Below are 13171 nucleotides of genomic sequence, written 5' to 3'. Positions count from 1 at the left end.
TTGGCTGTTGTATAAGTATCACTCAGGCAGTACCTGTTATATCATCAGCAGAAATACACAAATCAGTCAAATAATGTTGTAACTTAGTAATGAATTCCTCAAGAAGCAGCAGCTGTTGATATCCCATGTGAACCTGTGTTAGCTATTGTAGCCCCTTGTTGACCAGTATGGTGTGAGTGGACATTTTTTTTTATAGAACTGTGCAGAAGCACATCATATTTGTCTATCTCTCTATTTGTGTAAGTGTGTGTGTGTGTATAAGGAACAGCAAGAAAACTGGAAAACCAGTCCTCTTCAAATAAAGTCCTTTGGAAAATATCACCATTGGAAATATGTCACCAACAATGTTGTTTACAAATTGCAATGCAAAATAAGATATTTGGATGACATCACCACATTTTGAAAGACATGCTTTTGCAACTCAAGAACATTATTCATCAGGTATAAAATACCTGATGAATAATGAAAAAGTTGATCAACAGAATGCAATTAAAATTAATGAATGTGTGACATTGTGTGGAAACTTTTACATATAATTAGCAACTACTCTAAAATGCTATCTATCAAGGAATTACTCTATAAATTGTGATATGTCTGCATAATCATTAGCATACTTGCTCATGTTACTGAATGTTTAAGTAATAATCTCGAAACATTGGGATTTGTAGATCAAGAAATGACTAACACATATTGTGCAAATTTAATCTGTAAGCAGAACAGTGAATATATTTAAAACTTTTGTAAATTTTAGGATGTAACTCAATATGTTTTTTCACGTTTAAGCTTTCTTTTTAATTAAGAACTAGCCTCTTCTTTAGAGGGTGAATTCATAGAATTTTTTAAAAAGTCATAGTCATGTATGTAAAATATGAGTTCTGGAAAGTAACTAGGATATTATTTTCAAAGAATACATTTAACCCTTTCATTACTGTATTTATTTTGAGATGCTCAGTGTTTCTTTCAATTACTTTAAATATAACAAAGAATTTAGTAAAATAACTTAGTTATCATTCAGCTAGTGTTAAGAACATAAATTGCGACTAAGGTTTGGTGGAAGATTTTAATTAAAACCTTATGAAAACAAGACATTTGTACTACCGAGCCAGAGCCGGTTGGTAACGAAAGGGTTAAAGATTTTGTTTTCAGCTTTAAAAACAATTTTTGTAAATATTAATATACATTTGTCAATAGATTTATCCCATCTTTTATATCAGTTTTAACATTGTTTTTTGTCTTTCAGGTATACCTTGTGCTCTGGTACCAATATTTGAACCGCTTCTGTCACCTAGAAACTTCGTACTACTTGCAGCAAAATCATTACATTGATGTTGTTTATATAATCATTTTCTCAGTCAAACATACTGGACAATGCTATAAGTAATCATTTAGTATTTGGTGAACATTCCAAAGTTATAATTTTCTTGGTCACAGCCGGATACTTACAGCTTTATATTCTTCATTTTCAATAAAATGTTGTAATGAATTTCTTTATTGGAATATATGATGTAATTTCTTTTCAATAGTTTATTTTAAAAAATTCCTATGCAACAGTAATTATACAATGGATGCCAGACTCTAATATCATCATCGTTGTTATTTCTCCTGCCTATTAAGTCTTTTAATTCAAAACCTGCTTATATCAATCAAAATTTTACCTGTAATTTAAAATATTTGTGTATCTGTAGACTTGAAAAGTTATGAGTTAATGATGTCACCAGATAAATAAGTACTTTAAAAAGGTTCTGTATATTTTGTATCTCATATATATATATATTTGTTTTAAATATTTTAATTAATTGTATCGTATTTTTTAAACAAGAATATATGTTAAGATATTTCGTATTTTACAAGATTATTTACATATATTAATTTATCTAATTAATTATTTTATTATTGTTGTTATCTTTAACCTGAAGAGTGGCTATATTTATATTGATGGGATTTTACTACTACTATTATTTTTACTATTATCATTTCTTAAATATAGCCACGATACATGTCGTTATTCTACCAAATATATACATTATATGTTCTAACTTATATTTAATCTTTCTATAATATGTAATTTTTCTAAATGGTATAATTTAATTTTTCATTATTGAATTGATAAAAGGTGTTTTTTTTCTAATTTATATATATATATATATATATATATATATATAAATAGACGAGTGTATTTTTCCCTTGTTAACAATTAACACGGAAAAAATAGATAAATAATATATATATATATATAAAAATACGGGATATAATCCAAGCTGTGTCCTAGTGAAGCACATCTGTGTATTCCAGTAATCAAAATGTATGTATGTAGATGTTTTATTTTCAATGAAATTGAGATACCCGGTGAGCTTGCAGAGCAAGTATGCATTAAAACAAAGATTGGAATATATGGTATCATTTTAATTCATTGTTACACGTGTTTCATTACAATATGGGAAATACAATCTATGAATATAAATAGTCATCATCATTATCGTTTAACGTCCGTTTTCCGCGCTAGCACGGGTTGGATGGTTCGACCGGGGTCTGGGAAGCCAAGGGCTGCACCAGGCTCCAGTCTGATCTGGCAGAGTTTCTACAGCTGGATGCCCTTCCTAACGCCAACCACTCCGCGAGTGTAGTGGGTGCTTTTTACGTGCCAAACAGGCTGACCAAAGATTTGGTAGGCTAACACGACCATCATGTATGTGCATGTGCTTCCTAACAAAGAGGAGGGAAAACACTCCCTCACTTGGAAACAGTGGGGGCTGGTGACAGGAGGGGTATCTGGCTGTAGAAAATCTGCCACACAAAAAGTGCTGCACATGTATATAGATTTTTTAAAAAAGGTGCAGACATGGCTGTGTGGTAAGAAGATTGCTCCCCAACCATATAATTCCAGGTTCAGTCACACTGTGTGGCACCTTGGGCAAGTGTTTCCAATAGCCTCATGCTGGCCTTGTAACTGGATTTGGTAGATGGGAACTGAAAGAAGGCTACTGTATGTATGCATAAATATATATATATATATCATCATCATCATTTAACATCCGCTTTCCATGCTAGCATGGGTTGGACGATTCAACTGGGGTCTGGGAAGCCCAAAGGCTGCACCAGGCCCAGTCAGATCTGGCAGTGTTTCTACAGCTGGATGCCCTTCCTAACGCCAACCACTCCGTGAGTGTAGTGGGTGCTTTTTACGTGCCACCGACACAGATGCCAGACGAGGCTGGCAAACGGCCACGCTCGGATGGTGCTTTTTACGTGCCACCAGCACAGAGGCCAGGCGAGGCTGGCAACGGCCACGATCGGATGGTGTTTGTTACGTGCCACTGACACAGAGGCCAAGTGATGCGACGCTGGCTACGGCCACGTTCGGATGGTTCTCTTACGGGCCACAACTACAAATTCCATTGATGTTGATCAATTTCGATTTTGATTTTCACTTGCCTCAACAGGTCTTCACAAGTAGAGTTTTGTGTCCCAAGCAGGAAGGTATATATATTTGTGTGCATTTTTCTCTCTCTGTTTGTCTTCCATCACTGTTTAACAACCGGTGTTGGTGCACTTACATCCTCATAACTTAGTAGTTTGGCAAAAAAGACTGACAGAATATGTACTAGGCTTAAGAATATTTCCTGTGGTTGATTTGTTTGACTAAAACTTCAAAGGTGATGCCCCAGCATGGCTGCAGTCAAATGACCGAAACAAGTAAAAGATAAAAAGGTGTGTGTGTGTGCATGATTACACACACATATACATTCATCTCGTGCAATTTAAGCCTTAAATTCTCTAACAGATAACCAGTATTTAGAACACCATTTATATTCCTGTTCACGTATTGTAATTGTATCCCTTGGTATGGAATCTGGGTTTGAGTGTTCTACTAAATATATGTGGAAAACAACAAAAACGAGAGATAGTTTGAAAGATATTTAGGTACACTATCTTATGTATGATCCATTAACATAGAGACATTATCTATATATATAAAACTGTAGTTGTGCGAGTGTCTGTCCCCTTCGATTTAGATTCCTTACTCCCACATTTTGCGGTGCAGTTTAACCAAATTCGGGTATCTTATAGTCGTGATTAATATCGAGCCCGTCTGACTATTAGCGCGCGTCTACGATGAGTCTACGATTTTAAAAATAATTTAACATAATTTTTTATTCCATTTTAATGCATAATATTTCGTGTGTCGACGGCGGCGGAGTTGGCGTCCACGCTCACACCTGCACCTGTGTTTGCTTCTCCCCTCCCTCGTGAAGCTGTGGGGAAGGGAGTTTAAGGAAATCAACGTCGTAATGCGTTGTCAAGGAGACCAGCGTTCTTTTAGAACAACAACTTCATGGCTTGAAGACACCAAAACAGAAATGGCTAAGAAAGCCCGAATTGGCATCTATAAGGGAAGTAACTCTCTAAAAATGCTTATATAGTTATTTCCCTTACAAACCTGAGCAACGCCGGGTGATACTGCTAGTTAATTATACAATGCAAAGTACATTATCAAGTCTTGCTGTCAAATCATGAGATGCACAACCTTTTTATACTTAACATTATTGGATGATAGAATTCCCCCATCATGGAGACAGCAATTCCCCCGTCATGGGGATGGTGGATTCAGTCAACATTTTTCAATCCAATGAAGTTACATGTAAAAGTTACACATCTCTGATGATTTGACAATAAGCCTTGAATAAAGTAATTTTCATTACATAACAAATCTTATAAGCAAGGTCTCATGTTTTTCTTTTATTTTGCCATATAATGTATATACACAAAGTGTATATAAGAACAACAATAAACCTGTTTTTTCAGTTTACTCCAAGTTTCTCATTGCTGTTTTTAAGAAGATTTCATTTTTTAAGTGAATGAACAAAAATACACACACACACATATACACAGGTGTGTCTAAGAAGTTTGTTTCCCAATCATAGAGTTTGGGACTCAGTCCCACTGTAAGGCACCTTAGGCAAGTGTCTCCAGCTATAGTCCTAGGTCAACCAAATCCTTCTGTGTGTGTGTGTGTGTGTGTGTGTCTCCTTGTCTTGATATTGCATGATTGTTGTAAATGAATGACATTCATTTCCAACATTATGCTAAAAACACGTTTGGCTATGGGGAAATATTACTTGACTTGGAAACAGGTGAGAAAGAGTATCCAGATGTAGAAGTTCTGCTTCAATAAACACTATCCAACCCATGCGAGCAAGAGAAAGTAGATGTTAAAATGATGATGATACATAGATACATACTCACCTACACATACTTATATACACATGCACACAGATACATACATACATGTGTATGTAGAAATACACAAACCAATCTACCCACAGACAGACACACACACACATGTATATATGTATACATGCATTTTTTATAAGTACGTGTATGTGTGCGTGTGTTTAATAGTTTTATAGCTACAAACATCTTTATTAGCTGCATCCTAAAATTATATGGTCTCTTCCAAGAATTAGCAGCTGTGATAGGTAAGCAGGAAGTGTGTGTTGAATTTTTTCTGTTTCGATCATATCACGCAAGCCTTCCAGAACATGGGGACCAGATAACTGAACTTTGCTGTTGAATCCACGAAATTTATCATCATTTGGATATCTCATCTAGAGAAGAAAAAATATATAAATATACGTCATATAAGAATATACAGCAAAATGCATTCAACCACAAAACAAAAATAATCACCAAAATTTTCAGTACTTAATTTAATTCAAATATACATTTTGCAGTGATTATTTTAAAATCATAACTATTGATATATACCAAAGGTTTGAGACTTTTCAGGAGAGACATTTATTAATTTCAAAGAAGTACAATACTCTAATCTTCAAATGCATTCGTTGTAGCACTTCATGAAGGCCCCATGGAAGTCCTTTTAAGTGAAAGGTGTGAGCCCCCTCCATCTTCTCAAGGTCTTCAAAATAACTGCCCTTGAGGTTCTTCTTCAGTTTGGGGAACCACCAAAAGTCACAGCGAGCAATGCCTGGACTGTAGGGAGGGTAAGGGACAGTTTTGATGCCCATCTCTGTCAAGTAGTTGGTTACCAGGATGGAACTGTGCAATGGTGCATTGTCCTGTGCAGGTTCCACAGACCTGAGTGGAAGAGCTCAGATCATTTGTGACAAAATCTCTTCCTGAGCTCCCTCAAAACTGTCACAAGGTACTCTTTCTTTACTGTCTGGCCAGAGGGAATTCAGTGGATGTAGATAATGACCTTACTGTCAAAAAGTGGGAGTGTCTTGAGCTTCCTAGTGGACTTGGATCTGGAGGAGCCACGATAATGCCATTGTGGCACTGTCCCTTGGTTTCTGAATCATAATAGTAGATCTAACTTCTGCCACAGGTTTACCAGAGACTCAAGTACTCTTGGATTTGAGCTCAACCATTTCCCTGCTACCACTAATGCATCGTTCCTTTTGTTCATTACTGAGCACACTGGGAACAAACTTAAGCACAAGTTTTGTGCATATCCAGATCTTTGAGAAGGATTTAGTGTACAGTTACCATACCAACTGCAAATTGTATGCTTATCGTCTTTAGAGACACATGACTGTTTCATCCAGAAAATTTCAAATCTTTTCAACCAGTTTTGATGTTCTGACATCCCCTCCCTTCTACACCTCTCACCCTCTCTCAACTCCTGTCTACCACTCTTGAACCTCTTGTTCCAATGAAAAACAGGTGCTTGCAGTCATAAGTTTCTGTAGTGATTTTACCCAGTTTAACATAAAACTTTATAGCAAAGCAAGCTTCCAAATTGCTTTCACATCCTGACAGCATTCTGCAAACTAGTCATCTGTGACAAGCAGTGTTTAGTAGGGTGTGTTCAAAGTGCTATTACAGCTGTTCCTTCAAACTGAAATAAAAATGTTGGCAGGTAAACTTATTACATCATCATCATCATCGTTTAACGTCCGTTCTCCATGCTAGCATGGGTTGGACAGTTCGACCAGGGATCTGGGAAGCCAGAAGGCTGCACCAGGCTCCGGTCTTATCTGGCAATGTTTCTACAGCTGGATGCCCTTCCTAACACCAACCACTCTGTGAGTGTAGTGGGTGCTTTTTACGTGCCACCTGCACTGGTGCCAGGCGAGGCTGGCAAACAGCCACGATCGGATTGGTGCATTTTACGTGCCACCTGCACGTATAGTAATGATATATTAAAATTACAATAATCTAAGACAGTTATAATTGTCACCCCTAAAAAGACAAAAAAAAAGGTCTCAAAACTTCTGGAATGTTTATTCCTTTTTATCAACTCTAAGAATCAACCATCTTTTTATACCTGTGTTGTTTGGTATATACTGAGATTTTAAGTGAGAAAACAACAAAGAATGAGGACAGAAATAGGTGTGCTACTGTAGATGAGATATGTAGCTACCCAGCCAGAGGGAACAGCAAGAGAAAAAGAGAGAGAGAGAGAGAGAGAGAGAGAGAGAGTAAGAAATAGCAAAAGTATCAGAGAGAGCAGGAGAGAGATGGTATAGTGCCAGAGTATAATTATTTTATCTACACACTTCTTCTCTAGGTGTGTGTGTATCATCATAATTTAATGTCCATCCAGCCCATGCCAATATGGAGAACACGTTAAATGATGATGACACACACACACAAATGCAAAATATACATATATGTATGAAGTGTACCCAAATAACCACAATCTTGCAAAACGTCTCGGTACCAACCAATGACTCTACTCAGAAAATGAGATGCATCCTGTTGCTTGTGTCATTCAAGAATGCCAGCCACACACTGTTTGGTCATGTGGCATGATTTTCCTGCTGCCCATGTTCTCTTCACTGAGCGTCTGGCTGGGTTGATAGCTCATATTGGTCAACCACATGCCACATGATCATGGAAGATGAGGACACATATTGTGGAGATGGGGACTCTGCTCAACAAGTTTCCCAGGAGAACCCAGGAATATACCAACAAATGGTGAATACAGCACCATCACAAGACTCCACACCTGATTTGATCTGTACCCAAAGCAGTGTGTAATCAACTATAATTATTTTACCTACATTCAAAGCACTGTCAAATCATAGATTCAAGTATTCATTTCCAAAGATTCATATTTACAATTTTCCTTGTACAAAAATAAAAACTTGAGACAAAATAAAAATCTTTTCTATTCTCGTTCTTTTCCCCCAGTTTTTGGTTTAGCTTTCTACTAAGTCACCAGTAACTGTGGAATCAATAGTCTGTAAGTCATTTCACTTTCCTTTGAGAAAATTCAAGAAGTTTTGTAGATGAAACATTGTGTGTATGTATCCCTCATAAAAATATTCTTAAACAGAGAGAAGTATAAGAGATACAATGAAATAAAATGTTTAAAAAGTCATGAACTTGATACCATGAAACACAAAAATTGCATTTTAATACTTACTGAAATATTAATATTTTCTAAAATTGGTACTTCTTCTTGACCAAGGAAGGTTTCTATTATTTCTTCTTTTCTTTCTTTATGATTTTTCTGCTCAGAAACAATTCTGTCATCACCTTCCCATATGTCAGTTACTAAAGAAATACATATTTAAGGATAAAATACATAGTAATAAAACACATTACAAGAAAAAAATTAAGTATTTGACCAACAATAGTCACATACTCCAATCTCCAAGTTCTGGTCATTATTATTGATGTAACAGAAAACAAGACAAGAAGGTTGGTAATAGATAAGATGGGTTGCAAAAGGATGTATTCTTTCACAAAACTATGCAACTTTTTCCACAAAATTTCAAATATTTCCAGAAGAGTTTAATGGGCAAATTAATCAGTTTCATGATATGCATGAATGATGGAGCATTGTTCTGATAAAGAGAAAAGAAAAAAAAAACAACAAAAAAAAAAGAAAGAAAAAACAACATTCTAATGCATAATAGTGCAACAATAAAAACAGTCCACTCTTCTAGGAGATTCCAATCATAAACATCTCAACCCATTGGCATCAAACTATTTTATGATAACAATAGCATCAATTGAACTAATATCAGCTATATTAGTAGGTATCATAATAGAGTGCCACACAGTTTGACAAGTTGTGTCAATATGTGTTAATCACATGCAAAAAAACGTCAGCATACCACCCTCTTTCTTCACTTTGCATTTTTTTGCCATACCAAGGCCAGAATCAGCAATGACCATGATGATTTAGCAAGAAATTTTTCTTCCTCGTGGTATAAACATCTTGAAGAAATTATGTTCTTTTTCTAAGTGAAAATTAATTTTATATCAAAATAAAGCTAAAATATTCCTCAATATGTGTATATGATTCTTAACACAACTTGAGTTATGGCACTCAAATGCACCGAACTAGAATGAGGGCTACTGTTCAGCAGACAAAAAAGCGGGACACACTTTGAAAATGCATGAAAATATCAGGGTGTCTGAAGGACCCTGACATGATATGCAACTGTTGGATTTTACTTAAAATGATATAAGAATCAAGTTCATATCCAATGCTTTCAAATGATACATAATTTTCCATGGAAAAAATATATTTTGACATGAAAATGATAAAGTAAAAAATTTGTTTTTTCGTGTTCAAACTGCTTCTCTCTATTGTGGTATCAACATTTATAATAGTTCATTAAAATTTTATTGAAATGATGTCATGTCCCAAAATATCAGGATTTATTTAGTTCTATACCTACTACAAATGTGCCAAGACTGAAGTCCCTTTGGCTAGAACTTTTGGATTTAGCTAGACCTGAAAACACAGCAAAATTGGCTGTTTGTTACATGTAACAAAATAGGCTTCACATAAATATTAAAAGAATGCCAAAAAAAAGAAGTTTTCCTCTCAAGAACCTGAAAACAAATAGGCAACTGCTATACCACGATCACGATTAATTTGTGTAATTTGAACATGATTATCACTTCAATTATCACAAATACGACTACTTATTCGTTTAGGTCATTAAGGCAAAATTTCAACAAATTCACTGACCATTCAAGTTCTCATATTTTCTAAAATATTCATCCCAATTTCACAAATAAGGTAACAAAATGTTTCTTTTTGGATGCTTTCCAAAAACAGTTAAATAGAAATTACATTTAAATATTTTCAAAAATTCATACAGATATTTAATATTAGTACTATGACCTAAAAACTGTCTCTATCAGCCTCAATACTATGGAAAGTAAGTTGAGAGGCTCAAGTGAAAGTCAATGTGTATTGTATAGAATACTAGCAGCATAGCCCAGCGTTGCCCGGGTATGTAAGAGCCCCTAGTAGGCAACGACTAATCCCAATCTAGTCCTTTCCCTCTAGGGAACGAAGGCGCATGTGTAGGTTGCAATGTCTTCTCTTCACTCAAATACTTCTGTGTATACAATATTCCTAGCTGTCCCTTTGGGCGATAAAAAGGTCGAGTTGTGTCCCCTAGACAGAAAATGTGTTGCATATAAAAAGCTTAGATTCTCGACCCCATGTCGAATTTATCGTTTTTTTTTAGACCTGGGGCAACTTTTCAAAATTTTCGCTGTGTTAGTTTTGAATTATGACATTGGGCTATGTGTGTGTCAAATTTCATCAGAATCGGTTGAAAGCCGTGGTCAGGGTGAGGGTACAACCTGACAGACTCACAGACAGACAAACTGCCGTTTATATATAGAGAGATTTGGGGTGGAGACCCAAGGAATACAAGAGCAATTATTTTGGTTGGATAATGGATAAAATACAAGCAACAGGTATATTCTTAGCAAAGAAGTGGGTAAAAGGAATAAGCAATCAGAATATGCAACAGAATAAATTAACCATTTGGCATCTCTTTCTTTTTTACTTGTTTCAGTCATTTGACTGCGGCCATGCTGGAGCACCGCCTTTAGTCAAGCAAATTGACCCCGGGACTTATTTTTTGTAAGCCCAGTACTTATTCTATCGGTCTCTTTTTGCTGAACCGCTAAGTGACGGTGACGTAAACACACCAGCATCGGTTGTCAAACAATGCTAGGGTAACAAAGACAGAAACACATACACACACACATATATATATATATATATATACATATATACGACAGGCTTCTTTCAGTTTCCGGGGCTATAGCAGAAGACACTTGCCCAAGATTCCATGCAGTGGGACTGAACCCGGAACCATGTGGTTGGTTAGAAAGCTACTTACCACACAGCCACTCCTGCGCCGTCAGATTATCTTGTCAAATGTAATGCTTGTTTGTTCACATTTTTTAAAGTTAATTCTGTATTTATTATCTTGTAGCTTTGAGATTTCAAAGATGTGATTGCTTATTTTTAGAATGACATTGCAGGGTAGGTGTGAGAGGCTGGATCTGGCCAATTTAAATATAAAACTAGTAGAATATTAAGGCTGGATACAGTCAGCTTAAATGCTAGAAGGTCAGACAAAAAATAAATGTGGTAGCAATAAAGTATCCATGCTGAAAATGTAGGCTGAAAGAATATTCAAAATAACTAGTTGTAGGAGTCCCTGTGCGTGTTTGTGTGTGTATGTAGATATCATCACTTTACATTTGCTTTCCATGCTGGCATAGGATGGGTGGTTCAACAGGATCCTACCCTCCACATGATAACTGTTTGACAGTTCATAGTACAGTGATAGCAGGAACGAATGAAATGAACCTAAACTGGGACAATATATATTGATTCAAAAACCAGTTTTTATAAGTAGAAGCATTAATTCATTACTCCTGATAAAAAAAATGTGCTACAGTTTAAAAATTTTTGTGGTTCCTACATGAGGCAAGTCCTCATTCAAAATAACTGGTTTATTGTAGATAAGGCACGTAGGAACAGCTTGAATAAAAGAACAAAATTATTAGCATGATGATGATGATGGTATATATGACCAATCTAAGCTGAATGTTGTTAGAAATTGTGAGCAATACATTTACATTAACCCTTTCATTACCGTATTTATTTTGAGATGCTCTGTGTTTCTTTCAATTAATTTGAAATATAACAAAGAATTTAGTAAAATAACTTAGTCATCATTAAGCTAGTGTTAGGAACATAAATTGTGACAAAGGTTTGATGGAAGTTTTTAATTTTAAACCTATGAAAACAAGACATTTGTACTACCGAGCCAGAGCAGGTTTCAGCCGGGTTGGTATTGAAAGGGTTAAATGTGTAATATGAAAACCAAAACCAAAAAAAAAAAGTCATATATCTTTTAAGGTTTTTTTTGTGAATTTCTTCAGAATACCATGATACATATACTTCAAATTAAAGACAGATGTTAAAATACTGAAAGCAACTATAAAACAAACCTTTTCTTTTTTTGCGGTGCTTCAAAAGTACAGATGATTTTGTCTGAAAAATATATAAATACATGGTCATATGAAACAATTCAAACATGTGAATAATGTATAATAATGTTTTGAATGTGGACCACTCATTTTCAGTCTAACAATTTTCCTTTTTAATTTTTTTCCCACACTGAGTAAGGAAAGAAAGAAAGAAAAAAAATGAAACAGAAAGAGAGGAAAAAATGATAACAACAGCCTTCCATATGCCCCAATTGCAAGCACACTCGTAATACTGTAATAACACCAGCTCCTGATCTATGTAATATCATCATCATCATCATCATTGTTCGACCGTAGTCGAGACAATGGAATTTACCATGCTACACCAGATTTCACGGTCCATCATAGCATTACGGAGGTCCTGTTGCTGGATGCCTGTATCCCTGGAGATTACATCAGGGTAGGAGAGTGTGCGCCCTCTGGTATTGCGAGTAGATGGCTTCCAGAGGAGAAGAGTAGAAATTACCTCGTTTCCAGCTCTACAACAATATCCAGCAAACTGGACTCTCCTACCTTTCACAACAGATGACACAGGTGGTAATTTCCCATATATTTGCATTTTGGTTGGATGACGCTTCACGAGAGATTTTGAGCTCTCATAAGGAGGCGAGTGTAGGTTCCACCTATTATATAGGTTCCATAGGATGGAACCTATGTAATATACCGTGTGAGCTGAATTACTAGAAGCCAAACATACATGTTCCAGAAATCATATCTGGTCTTATAGTATAGCAGTTTGGACAGGTTACATTCTACACACTGTTCTGTAAGATTCCAAGTACTTGTGGCTGGTACAACTAAGGCGGATGCAGTCAAGGTGCAATAGTTATTCCTCTAATGTGGTTACTTGTGTTTCTACTATTTTTCTGCCCAAATACTT

At 35.7% G+C, this 13171-nt stretch overlaps 2 protein-coding genes across 3 annotated transcripts in view; one reads left to right on the top strand and one right to left on the bottom strand.

Moving 5' to 3' along the window:
- Window positions 1-1499, top strand: part of LOC115221019 (protein RRNAD1) — a 28121-nt gene extending 26622 nt beyond the window's left edge. Inside the window, exon 10 of the mRNA XM_029791236.2 lies at window positions 1241-1499. Coding sequence (XP_029647096.1) covers window positions 1241-1326 — 86 coding nt within the window. The 3' untranslated portion in view covers window positions 1327-1499. The remainder of the gene's footprint in view (window positions 1-1240) is intronic.
- Window positions 1500-4835: 3336 nt separating this feature from the next.
- LOC115220900 (centromere protein N-B-like) overlaps window positions 4836-13171 on the bottom strand; it is a 28239-nt gene continuing 19903 nt past the window's right edge. For both annotated transcript variants that reach the window (XM_029791099.2, XM_029791100.2), the window contains exons 7-9: window positions 12253-12295; window positions 8393-8523; window positions 4836-5606 (exon numbers count right to left, since the gene is read on the bottom strand). In XM_029791099.2, coding sequence (XP_029646959.1) covers window positions 5424-5606; window positions 8393-8523; window positions 12253-12295 — 357 coding nt within the window. In that variant the 3' untranslated portion in view covers window positions 4836-5423. The remainder of the gene's footprint in view (window positions 5607-8392; window positions 8524-12252; window positions 12296-13171) is intronic.

The sequence above is a fragment of the Octopus sinensis genome, linkage group LG17 (genome assembly GCF_006345805.1).
Source record: "Octopus sinensis linkage group LG17, ASM634580v1, whole genome shotgun sequence".
NCBI classification, from domain to species: Eukaryota; Metazoa; Mollusca; class Cephalopoda; order Octopoda; family Octopodidae; genus Octopus; species Octopus sinensis.
This window is presented reverse-complemented; position numbering and strand designations above follow the sequence as displayed.